Raw genomic sequence first — 23,464 nt, 5'->3', positions numbered from 1 at the left:
CCCGGAGTGAGTGACGGGCCTGTGGGTCATCCCTGCCCTTCCCTGGGCCGGTTTCCTCATCGCCTAAGACTCCCTAAGGCACCACCCTGACCCCCAGATCCACAACTTCCACATTCGGGTGGAAGCACTTGGGATGGTTATTTTAGGTCAACGCGCCTGGGTCGTGGGTGTCCTGACAGTTGGTTAAACATCATTCTGGGTGTGTCTGTGAGGGCGTTTCTGGGGGAGATGAACATTCGGCTTAGCAGACTGAGTAACGCAGAATGCCCCCCTCCCGCCCCCGGCAATGTGGGCAGCCTCGTCCAGAGGGCTGACTAGACAAAAGGCTGAACTGAGCAGGGAGATTTCGTCCTCTGCCTGCCGGGCTTGGGCTGGGATGTCGGTCTCCTGCCTTCAGATCCAGACTGGAACTAATGCCGTCGGCTCTCCTGGGTCTCCAGCTGGTAGATCTTGTGTTCATTCCGCCTCCATAATCTTATGAGCCAATTCCTTGCAATGAATCTTTTTCTCCCCCCGCCCCACCCCAGTATACATGTGTGCATACAGAGGGAGACACCCCCTTGGCTCTGTTTCTGGGGCGAACCCTGCTACAGCGGTCATTCCCATCCATGCCTGATTCCTGGCCAATGTCCCTGTTAGTAGTACTGCAGCACTCCCCGCCTCTCCTCAGCAGGCAACAAGCACTATTGATTTAGCCTTGGCCAGTTCTCCTTACCTTTTGTAAAATACAAGCCCCTCTCAGGGAGGGGAGGTTCCTCCAGGCCAGGCGGAGTTGGCAAGGCACCATCCTGCTTCTCTGTAGCAAGCTGGGTCCACCCCCGGGTCACCTGGCCTCCCCCTCCCACCACCCCTCCCCCTCCCACCACCCACGAAGGCCCAGCCTCGGCAGTGCCCCTGGCTGGAAAGTCACTTGCAGAAGGGCTCACCGTTTCCATTCAGAGGCCTGCAGTGGTAAAAGGTATTAAGATTACTAAAATCAGCAAAACAGCCAGGGTCCCTGACAGCCTGCTGTGGGTCCGGCTCCGAGCTACACGCTCGGCCCACTTGCCTTGATCACCTGTCTCCCGGCTGCACTGCTTCCACAGGTGAGACTCAGCGAGGTCGCGTGGCCCATGGGTGGGTGTGCCAGGCGCTGGAACCGGAACCCCAATCCTGCTCACGCTTCCCGGCGCCACGCCCCCTGTGGGGAGGGGCCCTGCCACGCTTCCCGGCGCCACGCCCTCTGTGGGGAGGGGCCCTGCTCACGCTTCCCGGCGCCACGCCCCCTGTGGGGAGGGGCCTCATCAGCTGGGTGCATCCTGACCGGCCAGTCATGGTCACCTCACACTCCCGGCCAAGGCACTGAGAAGCGGTGGGCAGGGAGCACAGGAGAATTTTGGAAAGTTCTCCTCCCCTTTAAGGAAGAACAGAGGACAGGCTGCTTCTCGTCCTGCCTGTGGAAGGCTCCCGTGTCAGCTGCCCTGCCCTGCACGGTGACAGCCCTGCGGGGACCCCAAGGATTCAAGTGCGAGGACAGAAGCTGCCCGTGAGGCCGGGGGCAGGGCGGTGGGGGAGGCGGAAGGAAGCTGGGCATCCTTAGCGACGCGCCCAGCTGCCGCATTAGTCTCGGCACGTGGTGGAAACATCCTTATGGTTGAAGCCCCCCCTGCTGGGTTTTCTGCTTCTGAGACCAGAAGCAGCCTGATGGCCACAGGCTGAGAAACCAGGCCTGCCCTCATGGCCCCGTGCTGGTACCCCTGATCCCCGCTCTTTAATCAGCAGGTGCTGCTACCTTGCTGATTAAACCATGGGGTTGGCGGGGGAGCCGGGGGAGGGGGTTGGATACAGGCAGAAGCCTGACAGTCAAACCTGCCAAGAACTGTCATCTTTCATTTCCACAAATATTTCTTGGCATGAGGCAGATATTGAAGAACAGTCTGCACAAGATTTATAGACACAGTAACGGCTACGTGGATACAGAAGGGGCCAAGTTTACAAAGAGCAGCAGGACCTGCCGAGCGCACCTGTTCTGGAGAGCGCGGAGGCCGCGGCAGCACGGAGAGCGCGGAGAGCGTGGAGGCCGAGCACGGAGAGCGCGGAGGCCGGGGCAGCACAACGGGGCCTCCCGATCCCACACAAAACTCAGACAGTGCCGTTTATTTGATCATTTTAATACAGGAAATGCCAGACCAATCAACAGGGAGGACAAACCTTACAGAGAGGCTGCGTTCACTGCGCGGATGGGAGGGTCTCCACGGCCCTGGGCACGCATGCACGTCCTTTTGAAAAGGGCAGGTTGAGGGCATAAATACCACAAAATAACCAGGCTCGGAGGGATCACAGGCCACGAGGGAACCACGCTTCAAAGGCAATCGAGGCATTAAATACAGGACCTACACATTACATTTCACTTCACCATACGTATAACTTATACATTAAAGGGAGACCACAGTATATATACGTGCAAGCGGCTTTGGTCAGAGAAAACGAACCGAGCTGGGTGAAGCCATGCACGGGGAGGGCTTGCCTGTCTACTCTCCCTCTGTTCTTGTCCCCATTTTCCCTGCGATCACAAAATCAATCAGCTGGCCTTGGCGCGATCTTAGAAAGTCCCACGGGGATCCTCGGGGTATCCCCTGGGCTCCCTGCGGGCAGGGAGGTGCCCCAGAAGCCAGGACACCGTGAGCCCTGGGAATAACCACATGCCAGGGAGTTCGCCCTGGAGGGACTGGGGAGGGGGCGGGAGGAGGCCAGGTGAGGAGGGAGGCGTGGCCACCAAGCCGGCAGATGCGTGTTGCCTGGCCGCCCCGGGAGAGCAGGAATGATTGAAGAGGCATCCACTTTTGCAAGCTAAGCTTAAACGGCAAGACAAGCCTGTGTTTCTCTGCACTGTCCAGACGCCGACCCCTTAGAACTGACTGGCGCTGCTGGGGTCACACTGTAACAACCGGACGATGGATGGGTCGCTCTTGGCACCTTTAATGAATTCTTCCAGGGACAATTTGCCTGTGGGATGGAGGACGGGAGAAACGGGAGTTAGCCAGTACGCACAGTTCATCACCCTTAGGAGAGCATGGGGACAGCTCCGGTGTCAGGGACGTCTCCTCTGGTCCAAGTCTTGAGCCCTCCTGAAGCTAGACGCGTCCAGGCTCCACACACTTCAGAGCATTTCTGGAAAAACCTTTTTTGCCTTCAGTGCTCATTGCAAAGCACTGGGCACCTCAAAGGACGCACCCAGTATGGCAGCAGACCGTGCCTGGTGGGGCAATTCGAACCCTTTTAGAAATAGCCCCACGCCTTATTTAAGAAAGATGCGCCTTGTCCAGAAAGAACATGACACCTGCCTCTAAACCAGAACTAACCCAGGGTCGAGAGGGCCAGGCCTGGGTGGGGACCTACTGCTTGCCTCTGCGTCTGAGGCTCTGCAGCTGTACAATGAAATAGAGCCATTTACCCCAGAGGACAGCAGTAGAGCGAATGCCAACCTCTCCACGTCCCAGGGTCTTCATCTGTGTGGTGGGATCGTGGGAACGCCCATCTCAAAGGGCCACCGGGAGGGTTAATTGGGAGGATGTGTTTGAGGGGTCAGCCCACGCCTGGCCTGCAGGATGCACTCAGTTGTGAGCTGCCGCCGGGAAGCCAGGCAGGGACCTCCTGCTTGCCCACTGCCGAGAGGGACACGTCCTCCTGTGGGTCCCCAGCAGCGGGGGCAGACAGGCTGGCCCCGAGGGAGACTAAACAACCCCAGGCTAAGGGACGGATTGGGAAGGGAGGGGGCAGCCACCCCCTCGGCAGAAGACAAGACCTCTGGGGCCCTCTGACGATGGACAGGGGTTACTGGGCTTTGTTACTATTCATATGGTCGGTGGGGACTTGGCTCCGACCGCCCAGGGCGAGGAGCTTCTGAAAGCACCAGCCTCTTCTCCGGGCAGAAAGCGAGGCTGGCAAGGCGCTGGGGGTCCCTGAGCACAGTCTGTCCTGCAGCCATCAGGGTGTTCCTGGTATTGGCCAGGCTCAGGTCACAGGAGAGGGCTTCAGTGACACCTGTGCTTTCCTAGGGGGGCAGGGAAGGTGTGGGGCAGTCCCCGGAGGACGAGGGCCTAGCCCTGGACCACCCCAGCTTCACTCTTCTCTCTTCCAACATCGCCTCTTCCACACCTCTCCGAGCTCCAGGGATGCACGGATCCCCGTGTTCACAGGAGAAGCTCTGTCCCGGTGGGCACAGGCCCAAGTTCACAAACACCCTGGGAAGGTGCCCAGAGCGGGCCCTGAGGGGTCGGGGCAGAGGTGGGTGGAGGGAGAGCCAGGCGCTGTGCTAAGAGCTCTACTGGCTCTATCTCACTGAATCCTCAAAACCACAAGCGACTGAATTATTATCCCCATTTCACAGAGGAGTAAACCGAGGCTCAGAAAAGCCAAGATTGGTTGGAGCAGATCTGTCAAACCCAAAGCCTGTGCTGCTACTCTGGAAGGCAGAAGACATGTTTTAAATTGGCCCAAAGGCAACGCCAGGCACGAGGCTGTCTTGTTTTACGTCTGATGGATCGTGTTTTGGAAACCGTTTCCTTGCGGAGATGTGCCTGCAGCCATGTTGCCCCCCTCCCCCTGCCGGCTCAGTCCTTGGCATCATCTGCAAACCACACTTCAGGGTTTAGGAGCACTTTTCTGTACATTAGCTTATTTTTAATCTCCAGCACAGCCCGGGGGTATTTTCTCTTTTTCTTTTCTAAATGCTGCGTTTCTTTATCCTTCAAAAGCAAATCAGACCTGACTCTGGGACTGCACTTAACACTGGCAAGAGGTGCGGATCCATCCAGTTTCATAGCTACCTTCCCCGGCAGGGACCCTGCAGAAGCTCACGGCCAATGCAGAAAAGAAAACACGGGGCACGTCCTCACTGTATGGTCACCACCGCCCCTCCTGGACACGCCACTTCTGCTGCGGTGTAGGCCCAGAGATCCTGGCAGAGCTGCTGCAGGCCAGCACACCCCGACAGAGTCCCTGGGGCCACTGAGGTTTGGGGGAGGGATGACGGGGGGCAAAGGGACCCCCACCACCTGGAAGGCTTGATCCCAGCCCCTCCAGGGCCCAGGTGCCAAGGGCACAGCTGCCTCTTCTCCCCGGGACACGCCCACGGGCCTACAGTCTCCCCATTCTAGAAGCAAGCAGACTATGGCTCGTGGGGCAGGATGCTGACCCGGTGCCCCGACTCCGAACTCTGGCTCTCCCCTCAGCGCAGCTGCACTGGCCGGGCAGGGCCAGGGGTGGGCAGGTGAGGCCTGAGAAGCTATAGAGGAGGAGGAAAGGGTGCCAAACACATCTCTGCTCCCAGCAGTGGGGCACAGACACACAGGGATCCTACCATCATTGTTGGTGTCCATCTGCCTGAAGATCTTGTCCGTCCGTTTCTCCGGCGTGGACTCATCCTCGGGCATCTTCATCACGGAGGACACCATTTTGTATATAGCCTGCAGAGGGGGACACAGACACATGTGCTCAGAGGTGCCAGGGTGTCCCTGGGTGGATGGGGCACAGGCATGAGCTTCGGCCCAGCCCACAGCAGGACAAGAGGTCAGGATGCTCACAGCCTCAGGACCCTTCCCCAGCTGGAAAGTTCCCTGCTACTCCCAATACTGTGGATGCATGTCACAGACAGCATGTGAGCAGAAGGAAGGCCGACTCACTTACGTGACGTTCAAGAACAGGCCAAACAACCCACTTTGACAGCTATGAGCCTGGGGTGTCTGCGGGGGCGGGAGGCGGGACAGTTCCCAGGCCCTCTGGGGCGCTGGGAATGCTCTCTAACTCACAGAGGGTGGTGGTGACACAGGCGCATACGTGCACAGCCCATCACTCAGCACACGTAGCCACAAACATTTGACTATGGGATTGCTGTACCTGAGTTAGAAGCAAAAAAGACAGCCCACAGGCAAAGCCACATAACTAGCCCCAGAAGGGCCAGCGCCAGGGCAGATGGGTCTCTCCAGCAGGACCGAGAACCCCAGGACACCGCCATCCAAGGGCTCAGCACCATTGCCAGCCGTTTCTGTGTGTCTCTGTCCAAGTGGCCCGGCCCAGTGTTGTGTTGTGTGTGTGTGTGTGTGTGTGTGTGTCCAGGGGGCACGATGAGCCCAGTGACCAGCAGCTCATCAGAGTAACTCGCGAGGGGGAGGGGCTGTGCCACTGTGGGTTTCTGTGCGGAGATGGCTTGACTGAGAGGCTCATTCCTGAAACAACACACCAAGGACAGCAGAAGTCTGAGAGTTGTAGCATGTTAAAAAGCAGGTTTATGGGCTTCCCTGGTGGCGCAGCGGTTGAGAGTCCGCCTGCCGACGCAGGGGACACGGGTTCGTGCCCCGGTCCGGGAGGATCCCACGTGCCGCGGAGCGGCTGGGCCCGTGAGCCATGGCCACTGAGCCTGCGCGTCCGGAGCCTGTGCTCCGCAGCGGGAGAGGCCACAACAGTGAGAGGCCCGCATACCACAAAAAAAAAAAAAAAAAGTAGGTTTACAAAACAAAACCAAACAGGAATGATCCCAAGTGAGGCTTCTGGTATCTGTTACACTCTCTCCTCCTTGGCCCCTCTCCATTTGCCGAGGAGGGTGGAGGTGGCCAGACCTCACAGCACGGCCAGTGTGTCTTTCAGGGCCTCTTGAGACAGAACCCCCTCCTAAGAGGGGCAGGCACTTGTTCAAGTGCAGAGGAGGCAGAGCAAAGACCCTCCCCGGCCTCTGGTGGGCTCTGAAGCACGTAGAACCCAGTCCGTTCTGACGATGGAGAAGCGGCCCGGTGTGCCGCTCAGCAGGCCAAGCCGCCTGCGGGAGCCACGCGAAGGGCCTCAGGGTTGGGGCACTTGGTCTGGGGGCCTAGCAGCCAGACCCCGTTCGGACAGGCATGGGGCCCCTCGCTGTCCTGCTGTGTCTCTAAGTCTGGGCCGGGCCAGTCTGCTTGGACAGGGCCAGGGAAGCGAACGGGCCAGCTTGTGGGCCGGGACAGGTGATTCCTGAGAAGGAGATCTCTTCCTTCTACCACCGCTTGTCACCAAGAGCCAGGAGCGACAGCTGAAGCAGAGTGCCCTGAACCTGTGCTGATTTATTCTCACTGTGAGAAAACCACCTGTTTGGGAAATAGGTTGGTCACTCCTCAGGCCACTTGCTGCTGGTCTAGGAGTTCATGAGTTTGATACCCTCTGTTTGTGGCTTAGCCCGGAAGTTCCTTCCATGTAGAGGACATCTCCTCTGAGGAATTCTAGAACTGAACCTCCCAGGCTCCAGGAGTGGGAGTGCAGGGAGGCACCCAGGCAGCGGCAGCTCTGTGCCTCTCTACCACACACCTAGGAAGCTGGGGAAGTGAACAAAACACGGTTTCTTTCTGGAAAACAGCTTCCCCTGCCAGAGCTGCTGACTGGAGTCGAGGCAAAGAGGTCTCTGAAGTGCTTTCTGTACCAGAGCTTATTCTGTGGCCGCTAATGTTTCAGTTTTGCTTTACAACTGCACCTTCCTGGGGACATGACAAACTGTTTGTTCTTTTATTCTCAGACACGGGGACTCGAACAGGTCTTGGCAGGTGGCTTCTGTAAGTGTCAAGGGTCCTCTCAATTACTGTAATTCTCTCTGAATTACTATAGCTCAGCTCTGTTAACTCTCTGGAAATCACAGTCCCCCCACCCAGCCTCAGATTTTGTGAAATGCAGAGAATGACACCTCCATCCCCGGCTCCGCCCACCCCACCCCCGCCCCGCCAGGGTCGGGAAGGCCACAACTCATCAAAGGGCTTAGGCCAGGCCTGATGGGTGGCCAGTGATCAGTAAACTATGGCTCTTCTCATCACTATCTGCAAGGACCCGCCAGTCCGGAAACAACTCGTCACTTTCAAAAGTGCACGAGGGAGGGGCTGGCAGCCATCTAGCTGCGAAGGGCTGAAGGCGCGGGGAGGACAGGAGCGCTGTCCGGAGTGGGTGGGGCCTCGGGGGACCCCGCCCCCACCCCACCCCCCACCCCGCGGGCGCGCTCCGCCAGCCCCTCCCTCTCCGGGGCGCACCTGCACGATCTCCAGCATCTCGCTGCGGCTGATGTAGCCGTTGCCGTCCAGGTCGTACATGCTGAAGGCCCACTTGAGCTTCTGCTCCAGCTTGCCCCGCGAGGTCACGCTCAGCGCGATGATGAACTCCCGGAAGTCGATGGTGCCGTCGCCGTTGGTGTCGAAGGTGCGGAAGACGTGCTCTGCGAACTTGGAAGCGTCGCCGTAGGGGAAGAAGTTGGCGTAGATCTTCTTGAACTCGTCCACGGTCAGGTGGCCGGTGGGGCAGTCCTTGAGGAAGCCCTTGTACCACTCCTGCAGCTCGTGGTCCGTGAACTCCGTGTTCTCCCGCAGGTCCTGCAGCACCTCGGGCCGCAGCTTGCTGTTCTGCTTGCCCATGGCGGCCGGCGGCGACACCTGCAAGACAGGGGCCCGGGCTGGCGCCATCAGGGCGGGGGAGGGCGCCCCACAGCCTACAGCCACCGAGCGGCGCGGAGAAACGTCCCCCGCGTGTCCCGCACCAAGGGCTGGAGAGGCCCGCCTCCGGCCCTCCCCGCGATGCAGTGCCCCAGCCCTCCTAGGACCCCTGCGGGGAGGCGGGCCCTCGGTCTATGTACCACCAGGAAGGCCAGGAGGCGCCGGTGGCGTCAGGACAGGCCACCTCGCGCTGCAAGGCACATTCTGACTTCCAGAATGTGGAAAAAACTTGAAATCAGGTGCCCAGCAGGAGCTGTACAAGATTGGAGGATGAAACCCTTACTCTCACCACCCTCATCAGCTTCCGGCAAAACTGTCACGCTGACTGCACCCCACACCCTGTGTTCTGAGCAGTTCTTTTCTTGTTCGGGCACCATGTTCTGATTTTATCCTTAGAACAGGCGTCCAGAAGCTTTTAAGGAGTCCCTGTTGTTTGTTTTTGCCTCTGAGAAGCCCTCTGGTTGGGAGTGGGGGGCAGGGGTGGATCTAGAATTAGCACCAAGAGTACATGAATGTCTCTAAGGTTCATAGTAAAGTCTCAGGCACCTGCGGGCGTGCAGAAGCGTGCTCCCCAACGAGGTTTTTCCATAAGACCCATCCATAAGACTGACCCTGGGGTGATACTCGTACTAGACATTAATACAGCTTTCACCTCGCCACCTCTTTATTTTCTGATTTTTCACAGTAACACTAGTACATGGCTTACTCATTTTTGAAGCATATAGAATAGAAAATAAAAACAAAAGGTTTTCCACCCTCGTCCCAGAGGTAACCACCCTGAACTGCTTCTTAACATTTATAAATGCTAAACATTAAAAACCGAATCCCCATTACTAAATATAATCCGTGTAGTTCACATATCTTCCCTGGCACCTCCTTTTACTTCTTTGTCTCCTCCCAGGTTTTATTAGTTTCATACATATATATCATTGTTTTTACTTGTTATCTTTATGACTTGAAATTATATGAAATTTAAATTGAAACACATTTAAATTATAGAAAAGTTCCTTTTCTAACCCCCAGGTAGGGGGATTTACAAACACGTTCCCTTCGACGCAGCAACCCCACTTCTAGGAACAAATCTAAAGATGCTCCCACCCGTGCAAATAGCCTGTGTACACGGCCAATTCCTGCACGTTGTCTGTAATAATAAACAACCCAGGCGTCTGTATTACTAACTGATGTGAAATAATCATCAAGATCTGTTTTTAAGTGAAAAGAAAAGGTGTAGAACAGCACATAGAGTTTGCTACTGTTTGTGGAAGAAAAAAAAAAGAAAATATATGTGTGTGCTTGTATGTTTGGAATGACTTCTTGGGAAATGATAACACTGGCTACAGAAAGAGAGACGGCTGATAGACAAGGGTCAAACCGAGACTTTTTTTTTTAGTTTAGTTTTCATTGAAGTATAGTTGATTTTTTTTAATGTTCTTTGGATCATTTATTCTTTTACAACAAACATATTTTCTTTGAATAAATATCCCTCTACCATTGCTTTCAGTTTTTATTATATATATATATTTTTATTTTATTTTTTATACAAACGTAGACTTTTTAGTGTAAATCTTTCTGTAATTTCAAATGTTGAATTCTGTGTATTTTTTTAATTCAAAAAAATAAACACACAAGAATCCTCTATTTCTTGCTTTAGCAACTTGACCCGGACCTCTCTCTCTGTGTATGATCAAGCTACTGATTCCCTTCTCCTTCCCTAACCTCTCCACCTTCCTTCCACATCAGCTCCTGTCTTGCGTGGGAACCACTATTTGTACATCGTCAAGGTTTACAGTCTCTACTTTCTGCTTTACCTATAGGTTGATCCTAATAAGTGGAAACCAGTGAATCTCTAAGTAACTTGGTTGTCAGTTTCCAATGGCCCCCAGCAGCCCCACTCCCCCACCCCAGGGCCCCCAGACTTGACTTAAGACACCCCGCAGACCGCACACTTCCACCTCCGCATTTCCTGCACTAAAAAGGCTAATCTTCAGTCCTTTACTCAGTTCTGCTCCTCTCAAGGCTTTGTATTTTCCACACTCCTCTTAATTGTGAAAGTCTCCCAGCCAGTGTCTGGAGGGCGTGGAGAGGAGTGGTTTGTCTTAGGTGTCTCTCCTCCAACTTCCCATCTCATGCTTCAAAGACAGCATCCACGAGCAGAAGGGGCTGCAACGTGGAGGGTTTCACCACATCTGCCCCTCCTCGCTCCTCACTCCTTCAGCTGAGACCTGAGGCCCTTTTTCCAGCAGCGTGTGCCCACGTGTCCGTAGGGGTGGGCAGAGCGGGCCAGCTGCTGTCGTGGACTGAACTGTCCCCCCCAAATTCACACGCTGAAGTCCTAACCCTGGGACCTCAGAATGTGGCTGTATTTGGTGCCCTTAAAGAGGTAATTAAGATAAATGAGGTCATATGGGTGAGGCCTAATCCAATCTGACTGGTAGCCTTGAAAGAGAAGCTTGGGACACAGACACACAGAGGGAAGACCATGTGCGGACACGGGGAGAAGGTGGCCGTCTTCAGGCCAAGGAGAGAGGCCTCGGAAGGAGCCAAACCAGCTGACACCTTGACCTTGGACTTGCTGTCTCCAGAAGCGAGAGAGAATAAATTTCTGTTTTTGAAGCTGTCCAGTCTGTGGTGCTTTGATGCAGCAGTACTGGGGCCCTAAGACAGCTGCCCCGAGAACTGACCTGGTACCGTGTGGCATCAGCATCTGTGAGGCAGAGCCCCGTGCCAGGCACCATGAGGTTCCCAAAGCTTTAACTCCTGATCTGCCAGCATCGGGGACAATCAGAAGGTCCACGGACTGTGGGACACTTTTGTTTTTAACAGACACCTTGCCTGTATTAGTCCCACTTCACCAGGAAGGAAACAGACCTGGAGGCTCTGGAGGCAAAGCCAGCCCTCGGACCAGGTCGTCTGGCCCCCTCCCACATCTTGCCGGGGGCAGCCAGGGGAGGCTGGTCCAGGGAAGGGCACCCTGGTCATGAACATGGCCTTCCCGGCCGCCTTCAATAGTTAATGGTACAGCCTTTTCCCGATTAGCATTCCTGCACTTTTCATCGTGGAAACAACCCACCTTCTGTGAAGCTCTGGGCTCTGAGAGCCCCGGGTTGGTCCTTCTACATCTTCTTTTTTTTTTTGCTGCACCGCATGGCTTGCAGGATGTTACTTCCCTGAGCAGGGACTGAGCCCAGGCCCGGGTAGTGAAAGTGCTGAGTCCTAACCACTGGACCACCAGGGAATTCGCACGGTCGGTCCTTTTAGAATCCATTCACCTCAGTGAAGACCAAACCACCGCTCAGAACAATGGTATCAACTGGCCTCAGAATGCGTCTGTGATTTGTGTTGTTTCTGACTCCTAACACCTCCTCCACCCAATGTAACGAATGTTTATGGGAAGGAAGGGACCATACCAGGGAGCATGACAAATACGGTCAACACAACCACTGGAAGGTGACAGCCGAGGGCTCCGAGGTCCGCCCGGGAGGCTTCCGCTTTCCCAGCCCTTCTCGCGTGTCCCCGCAGGCAGGTGTGTGGGGCTGCAGAACCCCAGCGGCGCCCTGGGCCCGGCGCACAACAGACATCAGTGTTGGTTGAGTGGGCCTTCCCGCTGCAGTGCTGGTACTGGTTGTGTGCACACACACACAGACACCTGCTAACTCTGAGGCAGGGTGGTTTCTGGCAAAGCTGACCTTCCAGCAGAGCCTGGGTGTGCTCCCCTTTGGGGGATGCAATGCAAGGGGTCCTTCCTGAGAGTTCTGGGGGCTCACGGGATGGGGAGAGGGGAGAAGGTAGGACTCTGGGACAATATCAGGCCTGGGTCCTGCCTTTGAGAGCTCATCAAGGCCAGAGCATGTAGGATGCAGGCGAGTCACTCACACTGGTCCATTTTAGCATCAAAGCCCCCCACTGCAGCCACAATTCACCAAGCTGTGCCAGGCACTGTGCAGACCATTTCACAAGTGGTGAAACTGGGGCCCGGGGGTGTCAAGTAACTTTCCCAGGGTCCCACAGCTGCTGGAGCTGGGATGTGACCAGGAGTCCATTTGAGCTTGACCACAGAGCTCTACGATCAACCCTGAACCCTGCGAGATGGGCAGGGCCGGCCTGGCATTCCCAGCTGTACAGAGAGGAAAAGCAAGTGTGGGAGAAATTGAGGGATGGGTCCAGGAAGCAAAAAAGATAAGTTTTACTTTGGGGGAAAACTGTCAAGAAATCGTGGGTGGAAAAACATGTTTCCTGCCACCGTCTTGAAGGTTGAGCTGGTAAAATCTGGGGCCGTGAGGATCAGGGCTGGCGGGAGACCGCATGTTTGAGGATGGTGTTGCAGGAGCCCACCACTGATTTTCCAGTGTCCTCTAGGGAGACCCCACGGCTTTCAAGTAGGGCACCCACCTCTGCTTTGATTTCTTGACCACACCCAGTCAGCTGAATTAAAGGGCTGACTTATAGCATTACCGTTTTAAAAGTCGGTAACATTAATTCTGCTACAGAAAGTTCAAGACAACTCCAAGGATGTCGAAGCCGTCCTGGGGTACCAGGGAAGAATCCAGAGCTGGGGACAGGGCTTCTGTTTGTAGAAATTCCCTAAGAGCCCAAGCTGAATTTAGAGGAAGAGAGTTCTGGAGAGTGCTGGCTGCACAACAGTGTGAATGTGCTTAACACAACCGAACTGTACACGTACAAATGGCTAAGATGGTCAATTTCATGTCATGTATATTTTACCACAAATTGTAAAACCGGGGGTGGGGGTGGGTGGCAAGCGGTACAAGGACCACAGTGTTCTTTGGGCCCCTCTGCGGTCTGATGGTCTAGGACCCCTGGGCCTGGAGGTCCCAGGTCGAAGAATCCTGTGTCCCTATTGAGATGCAGAAGCCTCTCATCACAAGGGCTGACCCCCCCCCCCCCAAGAAAGGCAATGGAGTCAGGGAAGGCGGTACCGCATCCCCTGAGAGAATCCGGAAACTGGTTGTCTACCAATCCCGTGTGGCTCATCACATCCTGCACCTGAGTACTTGTGCACATGCTTGTGGTGCACATGTGCCCACTAGCCGCTGCTCTGCCCCTGAAAACCTCAGCCCAGGAGTGCAGGCCACCCTCGCCCTCGGCGCGTCCTCTGGGTCTGGCTCCGGCTCCAGGCTGGGTGCACAGGCTGTGCGCACTATACTCCAGTCCACTGGGTCCTCTGAATGCCTGGGCACGAAGGTCCTGGCTCTCACAGCAGGCTGCTTATGGCATACGGATGGGGCATAATAAGTGACACGAAGGAGGGGGAAGGTCCAAGCTCCGAGGAGGAATCCTTCATTCCCACGTGGAGCGGAGGCAGTCTGCCTAGGAAGGTGGCACGCGGAATCCAAACTGAATGACAAGGACTTTAAGAGCCACTGGAGGCTCGACTCCCACCGGCCACCTCTAGGGCGCACACGGCAGGTTCCAGGCCCTGCAGGCGAGGGTCACGCTTGACCGGACTGGGAGCAAGGGCATCTCCATCATCTCTGACTTAGAGACGAAGAACTGAGGCTTCTACAAGGCATGAGATTGTCTGTGACAGGCGGGGCTTCCAGCTGGCGACCACCTCCTCTGTCTCCTCGCCATTAAACTTCTCACCAGACAGTTTCACAAGACGGCCTTCCCACTGTGTAGTGGGGCCCGTGAATGTCACATAAAGCCCCCCACCCGGCACTCCCCATCACCTCCTGGATCAGCCTGCGTGTGCTTTCCAAAGGCTCGGGTGAAATATTTCTAAAGAACCTCATTTCAGCACTCTGTCCCAGAGGCTCTTGGCCTGAAGCAGGCAGCCTCAAGGGAACATGGTGGATGGAGGAACGCTGCACCCCAGTGACCCCTCTGTCACTAATTAAGCCAATGAACCAACCTTACTGACGACCAGCTGGCTGGAAAGATGGCTCACAAAATGCAAGCCTTTCTGCAAAGACAAAGCCACCACTCCCACTTCCCAGCAGAAGTGGCCCCCTGGCCCTGTCATCAGGCAAACACCCCAGCTTTCATTTACCGGAAAATCTTACTTTCATCTACAGTGAAAGATGGGGTGAAGAACGGATGTGCCAGGGGAGGACAACTGATTCAGGGTCAGAGCCATCTCTTACTGGGCTTAAAAAGCTTCACGACCAAGCAGGGGTTGGATCAGACAAACAACACCCTTCTGAGGGCATCGAAGACGATGTTTTAATTCACAGTAATGGAAAAATGGGGGAGGGAGTTAATGTAGCGCTAACAGCCATCTCTGTGGTCCTCAGTTACTCTGTTACTGTTCTTAATGTGTTAAATTGTAAAGAAAAAAAAAAGTAAACATGTAACTGGGGAGCCCTATGAAAATATTTAACCCAAAGTCAGTACTGCCTGCAAATTAAAGCCTTTTTAATGGCGTCGTTCCTATCAGCTGCCCGCCTCCTGGAACCGAGGGCACTCATGTCCCATTAATCACAGCTCAACGCCTGCTGCCGGCGTGGGTAGACATTTCATCCCATTGCTCTAAGACGCTTTCATCACCTCAGATCTCCAAAGCTTGCTGGGCCAACCAGACTTAGAAACACTTGGGGGGAAGATGATGGGAGAGGTGGGAGGAACCAACTCCTCATAAAAGGCCAAAGGCTGGAGGGGCGGCTGCAGTGAATTTGCACTTCAAGGGACTGGAGGGCTCATTTGAGACAGTGCTTGTTCTGTCCGGCAGAACAGGATACGGTGGGCGGGGTGGGGTACGGGGGGCGGGAGGGGCAGGAGAAAAACTGGCGGTATGTGTTGTTTCTCATGCAGCAGCAGCCCTGGGTCTTTCTCCTGATGACTCATGGACAAACGCTCCTCCTGTGGCTGAGCCCGGGTCTTAGAGGGAAAAGAGGCTCACTGCATTTGTGTCCTTCTTTCCTCCCAGTATGCAGGTGGGAAGCAAGCCGCCTGCTGCCTGGGCTTCTAGTGCAGCTGCTCTGAGGAGGGGCCAGTCCTGGCCCGAGAGGTCTGCGACAACTGCCAGGACCCGGTGCAGGGGTGGCTCCGGCTGCAGTGCGGTTGGGTGGACGCTAGAGGGCGCAGTCGGGCAGGCTCCCCAGGACTTGAACTGGAGACCCCGCCTCCCAGCTTTCTGACCCCGCCCCTACCACGCCCCCTCCACCTCGCTGGTGCCTCAGTTTTTCCATCTATAAGCTGTATTTGTCCAATACAGTAACCACAGTGGCTATTGAGCACTTAAAATGTGGCCGATCTGGGGCTTCCCTGGTGGCGCAGTGGTTGAAGGTCCGCCTGCCGATGCAGGGGACGCGGGTTCGTGTCCCGGTCCAGGAAGATCCCACATTCCGCGGAGCGGCTGGGCCCGTGAGCCATGGCCGCTGAGCCTGCGCGTCCGGAGCCTGTGCTCCGCAACGGGAGAGGCCCGCGTACCGCAAAAAAAAAAAAAAAAATGTGGCTGATCTGAATTCATATAAGTGCCCTAAGTGTAAAATTCTCACTGGATTTTGAAGACTTAATACAGGGAAAAAATATCTCATTAATAATTTTTCGGGACTTCTCTGGTGGCGCAGTGGTTAAGAATCCGCCTGCCAAGGCAGGGGACATGGGTTTGAGCCCAGGTCCGGGAAGATCCCACATGCCACAGAGCAACTAAGCCCATGCACAACTACTGAGCCTGCGCTCTAGAGCCCACGAGCCACAACTACTGAGCAAGCCCGCAGGCCTAGAGCCCGCGCTCCACAACAAGAGAAGCCACGGCAATGAGAAGACCACACACCACAACAAAGAGTAGCCCCCGCTCGCCGCAACTAGAGAAAGCCCGCGCGCAGCAACAAAGACCCAACGCAGCCAAAAATCAATTAATTAATTAAAAATAATTTTTCTATCCTGATTACATGTGAAATGATGAATGATAACATTTGAGATACAGTAGATTAATCATTTTGGTAACATTAATCTCATCTGTTTCTTTTTACCTTTTTAAGGTGGTTACCAGAAAAGTTAAAATTACATATGTAAATGACTTGCGTTGTCTATCTAGTGGTTGCTCAGCACTGGGTAGATCCTTGGGGCGCGGTTTAGGGAGCTACCAAGCTCCTTAGCGTCCTGTTTACAGACCCACTGCTAACTGCGAGCCAGCTGGGAGAGGCGGCCTGTGTTTATTTCACTCCTTGGTGCCCTTGAGTGAAAGATAAGGGTGTTTGCGTTTCATAATTACATGCGAGTCCCACAGGTTTCTATTTTCAGCAGCTTCAAGAACTTTGCCGGAGGCCAGCTGCAAGGAAGACCCAGGTCTGGTCCTGGCTAAGGTGTAAGGCCAGGGGGAGGGGCTGCAGAAAGGGGGTGTCCCTCCTCCTCTTCTGAGGGAGAACACAAAAGCCCCAGGTGAGATCTAGGGCAAGAGGGGGTTAGTAACACCTCTGGAGCCGGTGGCTACTGGGTGTACCTGGATCCAAATTCAGCCCACGTACCTCGGGGAGCCACATGCTGGATGGGCTCCAGGCAATGACCATGGCTGAGAAAATGCAACTGAAAGTCCTCCTGACTTCTGTATCCACCCCAGCAGTTTAAAACCCCACGACTCCCCAAAGCTTTAAAAATATATAAAAGGATGGAAGGAGGGAGGGAGGGAGGAGAGGAAAAGAGAGAGGAAGGGAGAAGGAAGGAAAGAGGCAGGCTGGCCAAGCAAGGCAGAGAAATCTCCTCCTTATCTTGAGCCATCCTCTCCTTCCACTTTCCTGAGGTTGACATGTCCTAAATGAGGCAGGGGAAAAGGAAGAGGTGGAGAAAAGGAAAGGAAAGTCCCCGAGAGGAGAGGATGTTCTTTCCCTTGCAGAAACCGCTAACACAACAGGAATAGGAACTGTAGGTAGCTTTCCCTGAATACTTTGTGCCTGAAATCACCAGGTCAACCATGTGGCTGCTCCTCTCAGCCACCCAGCAAACTCCTACTCATCCACCAAAGCCCAGGTCAAATGTCACCTACTCACGGATGCATTTCCTAACCCCTCTACAGTTGCTCTTCCTTTTGCATTCCAATACCATTTTTCAACCTATTTCTATTATGACCTCAACTTTTAGTACATCGTTTACTAATGTTTTTCGCTCATTAGACTGTGAGATCCTTTAGGAAAGAGGATACCTCACTCATGCTAGTAGGAGAACCTGCTAGCCTGTTCTAGCCCCAAGGCCTTTGCATTTGCAGTTCCCTCCACTTGTCTGCCCTCCCCCTCAGTACCTGCAAAGTGCACTCCCTCAATGTTCACATCTTTGCTCGAGTCTTCTTGGCGGTACCTCCTCCAAAGAGCCCATCTCAAGCAGTGGATGCTGCTTACCCGCCCTTACCCTGCCCCCTTTCCGTGGCCGTTCCTGTACTGATACATGGTTGACTCCCTGCTTTTGCTCACCATTACATCCCCACACTGCCCAGAACAGGGCTTGGCACACAACTAGGCTCAGTAAAAATATCTGAATAACGGTCGCGTGTCCAAGGGCTTAGTGCAGTGTCCGAATGAACGAACAGATGAACAAGTGAATGGGTTTCTTCTAGGACCCTCTTGTTCTAACAGTTTGGGACTCTTCCAGTAACAGGAAAACGGGAAGCAACATCAAGGATTAGGATGACAAAGTGCTCTCTTGCTCGGGTTCGAAGCTCCAGGAAGGGACATTCTGTAATTCAGACTTGGTGTTCTGGAAAGTTCCATTTATCGGCACAGGACCAGCTGCAGCAGAGTAGAGGTCCGTTCACCAAACAGGTACCATCTCCTCCCTCCTGCAGTGAACACACCCCCAGCTCTGTGGTCCTCCGCCACGGGGGCTCACTCTGCCCTCCAGCTGGGATCTCTCAATTGAGTGGTGCAGTCTCACCCTAGAGCCAAGGTCACTGCTACTGGAATCTTCAGGGGACGAGCGCTCTGAACTGCTTCCCCAGTGGAGGAAGGCAGGTTAGTGGGTCAGATGTAAAGGAGCCTCTGGGGGAAGAACAAGACAGGGAAAGGAAGGGGAAATGCCCAAGAGGATGAGCCTCTCTTGACGGACTCTGACGATGCAATAGGAAAAGGACTCGAGGCAGGACCGAAACCAAGACCACGTGATTTTTCCTAATGCTGAAATTTCCATGCATGTCCAGCCATAGGTGAGTCCCATGTTTCTACAGAGGGTGCTGGATGCCAGGCCAGGAGCGGGGCCAGCAGCACCTGGCGAGAGGTGGGCCTGAGCGAGCCAGGTGGGCGTCCAGGTGTGCGGTCCTGGCCCCAGAGCCTGGGTCTTCCTCTGCCCCACCCGGCGCCTTAGTGCCTCGCTTTGAAGGCAAGTTTGACGCTTACGGTGGCACAGTCCCAAATGCCAGGCTGGAGCGGGGAGGGAAATTTGTTCCCTTTTGCCCACAAATGTTCCCGAGGCCCACTCTGTGCCGGGCATGGAAACACCTGGATGAACAAGACGCAGAGCCCCTTCCCAGGTGCCCCCAGCACAGCCACGATACGGGTAACGTGTAGAACGAGGTTGACTTACGAGGGTCCCGGAGTGCCGGAGCCGAGCTGGCCTGTCCCCCGTGAGACGGCTGGGAGGTCTGACAGCGCAGGTCTGAGCCAGGCTTAAGGGCTCAGGAGTTCTCCAGGTGGGCGGACAAAGGCGTGTGCCAGGGCAAGGAGGCCCAGAGAGAACCCAGCCAGGGCCACAGAGGCTGGGACGTGAGCACTGAGCATGACTGCAGAAGGACGCCAAAAACGCAACGCCGATTGCAGAGGAGATGGTCAAGGGGAGCAACAGGAGGGGCTGACGCCCCCCAACCCTCCCCAGAAAGAGCCCATGCCCCAGGAAAACGCTCAGAATGAATCTAGTCCAGGACTCGGGACTCTATCACTGTTCTATGGAACGATAAAAGCTCCGAGGTTGAAACTAACGAACATATGAGTCACACAGCATCACCTCAGGGACGCAGAGCCGGCCGCAGGCTGACTGCTCTTTGGAAGGAAACCTAAGAGGCCACGGCAGGCTGGACACCGTGGGCTGAAGACAGGAACCGGTGTGAGATTTCAGAAGCCACTTCCTCCACTCCCAGCCCCACCATAGATCTGCTCCCCCTTCGGTCAGCCCTGGGGGGCACAGAGCTGGCAGAGGGGCCACCACCTCAGCTGGCTTATTGCGCATGGAGGTTTGGGACGCCGGCCCCTGCACTTCTTGGAGTAAATTCCTCCTGGCTGCTTGGGCCCGGCTGGCTGCGGAGTGACTCACGCAGACCAAGCCCGCGTGGGAAAGACCCGCAGGCAGGCGGCAGAGTGAGCCTACAATTCCACTCTGATGCTCCCGGCAGGGATGTGAGCTGCTGTCTTTCCCCGAGGCAACGTCCTCCCAACAGGAGAGGAACGGAGAAGGAGAGGCCCAGCCGGTGGGCCAGCACCCAGCACGCAGTGGCTGGACAGGCAGCCCTCGGGAGGCATGGGTGGCGGGGGTGGGGCTACTCTCCAGGCTTCAGTCAGGCAGGCAGTCCCCCGTCTCAAGGCTCCAGGCTAAGCCTGTGATGCTCCTCTGTAAAGGGGACCAAATGCCAGCCTCGGGGGCTGCAGTCGGGATGGGGACTGTGTACAGGAGGGACCCCCACTGGGCTTCTCTGGGCCTCAGTTTCTTTGGCAGTAAATGGGAATAATGGTCCCAACCCGTTGGTTTCACAGTGTAGTTGTGAGGATAAAGGGAAATGAAGGCTGTGAAAGGGCTTTGACAAATTTAAGCATCAGACAAATATACGGAGGTTATGTCACAGCTTTTATGATAAAAGACATGCGTGATGGGCTAGATGAGCTCAATCACAGCATCAGGCAGAGCCAGGCTGGGAGGCCGCAGGCTGCAGGCGGTCCCGCACTCTCCGGCCGACCCTCTCCCTTGCATGCCCGACACGGTGGTATGAAACCCTGGGCCACACACTCGGGTGGGCAGAGGGCCTGGGATCCCGGCGGCTCAGTACATCCAGCGGGGGCAGAGCCAGTGAAAATCCAACTCCTGCTCTTCAAAGAGAAAATGAGGGAAAAGGATGGGAGGAACCCAGTCCCTCAACAGCGGCAGAGCCTTGGGCTCACACTGCCCAAGGCAAGTCCGGCTCCAGCCTGAGGCCCCGGGGATCAGCGCGACGCGGACACCACGAACCCCCATCCCGAGGAGGTGAAGGGCTCTCTCCAACAGCAAGGTGTCTCCTGGGGCTTCTAACTGGTTCAGGTCCACTTGAACGGGCACGAGGATCCTGTTTACCACGGGACAGGCTCCCTGAAGGACAGGGAACTGCGCAGATACCGAAGGAGAATAAGCCCAGAGCAACCCCTGCGCTCCCGGGAGGCCGGCCGCTCAGATCTGTGCTGGACAGAGCAGCCCTCGGTGGGCCTGTGACACACCTGTGCACACACACACCATACTGCACACACCACATACACCTCACACACACACACAATACCCATAGACACACCATCGATATACACCACAACATACCACGTATCACGCCCTACGCACATCACACACACACCATGCCCATCCCACATGCAGCGCGCCCCTTTCCTCCACACTGGGGTGCTCCCCACCACTGACTGTCTGAAAGCCTCGGTCTGTTCTCTGGCTCCTGGTACTGGGACGGAAATCAGACTCGGGTCTGGTGGTGGGGCTGGCGGTGCTCTCGGGGTGAAGGCCTTTCCTACACGACAGCGTATGGGATGAGTGGGATTTCACTCCTGGGAATTCAATTATCTCAGAGAAAACAGTATGGGCCGTGCTTACCATTCCTGCCCTCGTGCCACCTCTATTTTATACACCTACTGAACTCGCAGATACTTTATGCACCAGCAGGACCTGAAGACGGGACACGTGAGCCATGCCGGAGCCGGGCTCTGAGGGGGCAGAGGGGCGAGTGGGCCTCCAAGCTGCCATCCGGGGAACGTCCACCCAGTGGAGAAGGGTCAGAACAGCATTCCAGGAGAAGTCAGCGTTCTATGCGGCGTGAGGGTGTGAACATGTGCGGTGTGGCTGGAAGAACAATGCCGGGGAGATGGGCGGGGAGCCCAGGCCGCATCTGCACTTCAAACACTCACAGGCCCGAGCTTCTGGGGAGACCACCGCCAGCAAGTACCCGTCCAGGCCGCACAGCTGGGCCTGCTACCTCCCCAGGCACCTTCCTGGGCAATGACTGGCCTAGCAACTCAACAGTAGTGAGCGGCGTAGAACAGCGTGGAGCAACACAGAGCTGGAGACGACACTGAGGAACAAAAGGACAAATGCAGGCTGGGGAGGGGAGGCAGCTGGGGAGGGGAGGCAAAGGCGCCATCAAGTGCTAGGAATTCTGACGAGTTACAAATCTGAACTGCGCTTTGGGTAAAGTCTGAGTCAAAAAATACCTGAAAAAATACCCTTTTTCAGGCAAAGGGTAAGGATTGGAATGGCAGAGAGCTGTGAGGTAGATGACGGGCGTTTGCAGTGAGCAGAAGGAATCAGGTGTTATTAGCACAGCCACCGACGTTCCGCCCGCAGGGCAGACTCGGGAGGCCTGGGCGAGCTTCGGTAAGTCACAGGTCTCACGGCTTTACTTTCCTCATCTAAAACATATGAGTTTGGACAATGTGGCCCCCAGGCACGACCCACTCTAAAAAACGTCTTGGAGTCTATCCCCAGTGGAGGCCTCCACCGCACCGGAGAAGTTGGCCCACATGGCTGGAGTGTGTGTCCCTCTCCCCGGGATCCCTGGGAAAAGACCCGTTCCCTTTTTTCCCAGCAGGTGGTAGAAAGCTAATTTCTGCCAGGTTCCTGCCTGAGTGATGACTCAATTCTCAATCCATGGGCCCTAAGGGAATCCTTTCCAAATTTTGAATTCCTGTGCCCCAAATGAATGAGGTTTGGTCACATTCTATGATGTCTTGGGTAGAAACAGAAGAAATGTCATTATAAACATTAGACTTGAGGTGTTTTCAAGAACCTCGTGGCCCCCCTGGGGTTTTGTGCCGGTTGACACAGGGCTCCAACCTCAGGGCAAGGTCCACTCTGCGAGGTGCTGCCCACGGCAGAGCCCCTGGAGGGATGGCTTCCGCCGAACGCTGCCTGGCTTCACTCAAGTGCACTTCAGCACACGAATCCCCATCTTTTGTGTGTGTTTTTCGAAACTTGGAAGAAAACTTCCAGTGAATCATCTCTTCTGCTATTTGATTCATGTTTAATGTCTTTGGAGAGAAATAAAAACAGTCAGTCATTCTTCCTAAAAGTGGCATCAGCCTGGCCAGGACACACACATGTTGAGGTACCAGCTGCCCCTTGGTGGGCGCAGGGCTACGGTCTTGAGCTGTCATCAGAGACGGTATTTATAATCAGAGTGAAGACAGCTCATGAATGTTGCCCTTTGCCATTTTTATTCTTTAAATCACAGCACCAGAAGCCAGAGATTCTGCAGGGAGAGCTGGGGCCAAAGCACAAACTCACACAGAAAGTGTCGATCAACACAGATTAACTGAGCACCTACTGAGTGGGAACCACTGGGATACACAAAAGTACAAGGTGCCCCCAAAGCTCCTCCAGTCTAGCTGGGAAGGAAGGAAGACATGGAAGGCGTGAATTCCTCCTTCCTTTTCTACTCCGAGGTAGTTCCTACTCTAGCCTAACTCTGAGACAGCACGGTGCTGGAGGTGTGTGGGGAGGGAGGGAGGCAGCGGAAGGGGTGCAGAAGGGGGAGGGAAGGAAGGTGGCATTCCAGCCCAGGGCCCAAGGGTCCTTCCTTGACCCTTTTCCCCAAAGACATAGAGCTGAGTTCCAGTTACTCAGGGCGCGGCTAGGAATAGTCCACAGCCAATTAGCACAGCACCTCACACACACACACACACACACACACACACACACACACACACACACACGATGGACGCGTAATTGGTGAGAGGAAGCAAGGAAGAAGAAAAGGCCGGCAACGGGGGTGCCCCTGGCAGCAGCCCCAGCTCCTCCGCGGGCCCAGCAGTTCAGCGCATCTGTAGCCGTGGAGCGCTGTCCAGCGTGCCCGAGAGCCCGCCTTCCTGGCCCTC

General features: G+C 55.3%; 1 protein-coding gene across 3 annotated transcripts in view; it reads right to left on the bottom strand.

The window, feature by feature from the left end:
- Positions 1-2,168: 2,168 nt before the first annotated feature.
- The window catches only part of HPCAL1 (hippocalcin like 1), a 111,812-nt gene continuing 90,516 nt past the window's right edge, over positions 2,169-23,464 (bottom strand). For 2 of the 3 annotated variants that reach the window (XM_082851596.1, XM_082851594.1), the window contains 3 exons: positions 8,019-8,414; positions 5,342-5,447; positions 2,169-2,985 (listed from right to left, as the gene is read on the bottom strand). In XM_082851596.1, coding sequence (XP_082707722.1) covers positions 2,888-2,985; positions 5,342-5,447; positions 8,019-8,396 — 582 coding nt within the window. In that variant the 5' untranslated portion in view covers positions 8,397-8,414 and the 3' untranslated portion in view covers positions 2,169-2,887. Of the gene's footprint in view, positions 2,986-5,341; positions 5,448-8,018; positions 8,415-8,614; positions 8,690-23,464 lie in introns of those variants that run through there. The other variant, XM_082851595.1, reaches the window with a different exon arrangement.

This window comes from Leucopleurus acutus (assembly GCF_964270905.1).
Source record: "Leucopleurus acutus genome assembly, chromosome: 12".
Taxonomy (NCBI): Eukaryota; Metazoa; Chordata; class Mammalia; order Artiodactyla; family Delphinidae; genus Leucopleurus; species Leucopleurus acutus.
Note: the sequence above shows the minus strand (reverse complement) of the source record. Positions and strands in the feature narration are given on the sequence as shown.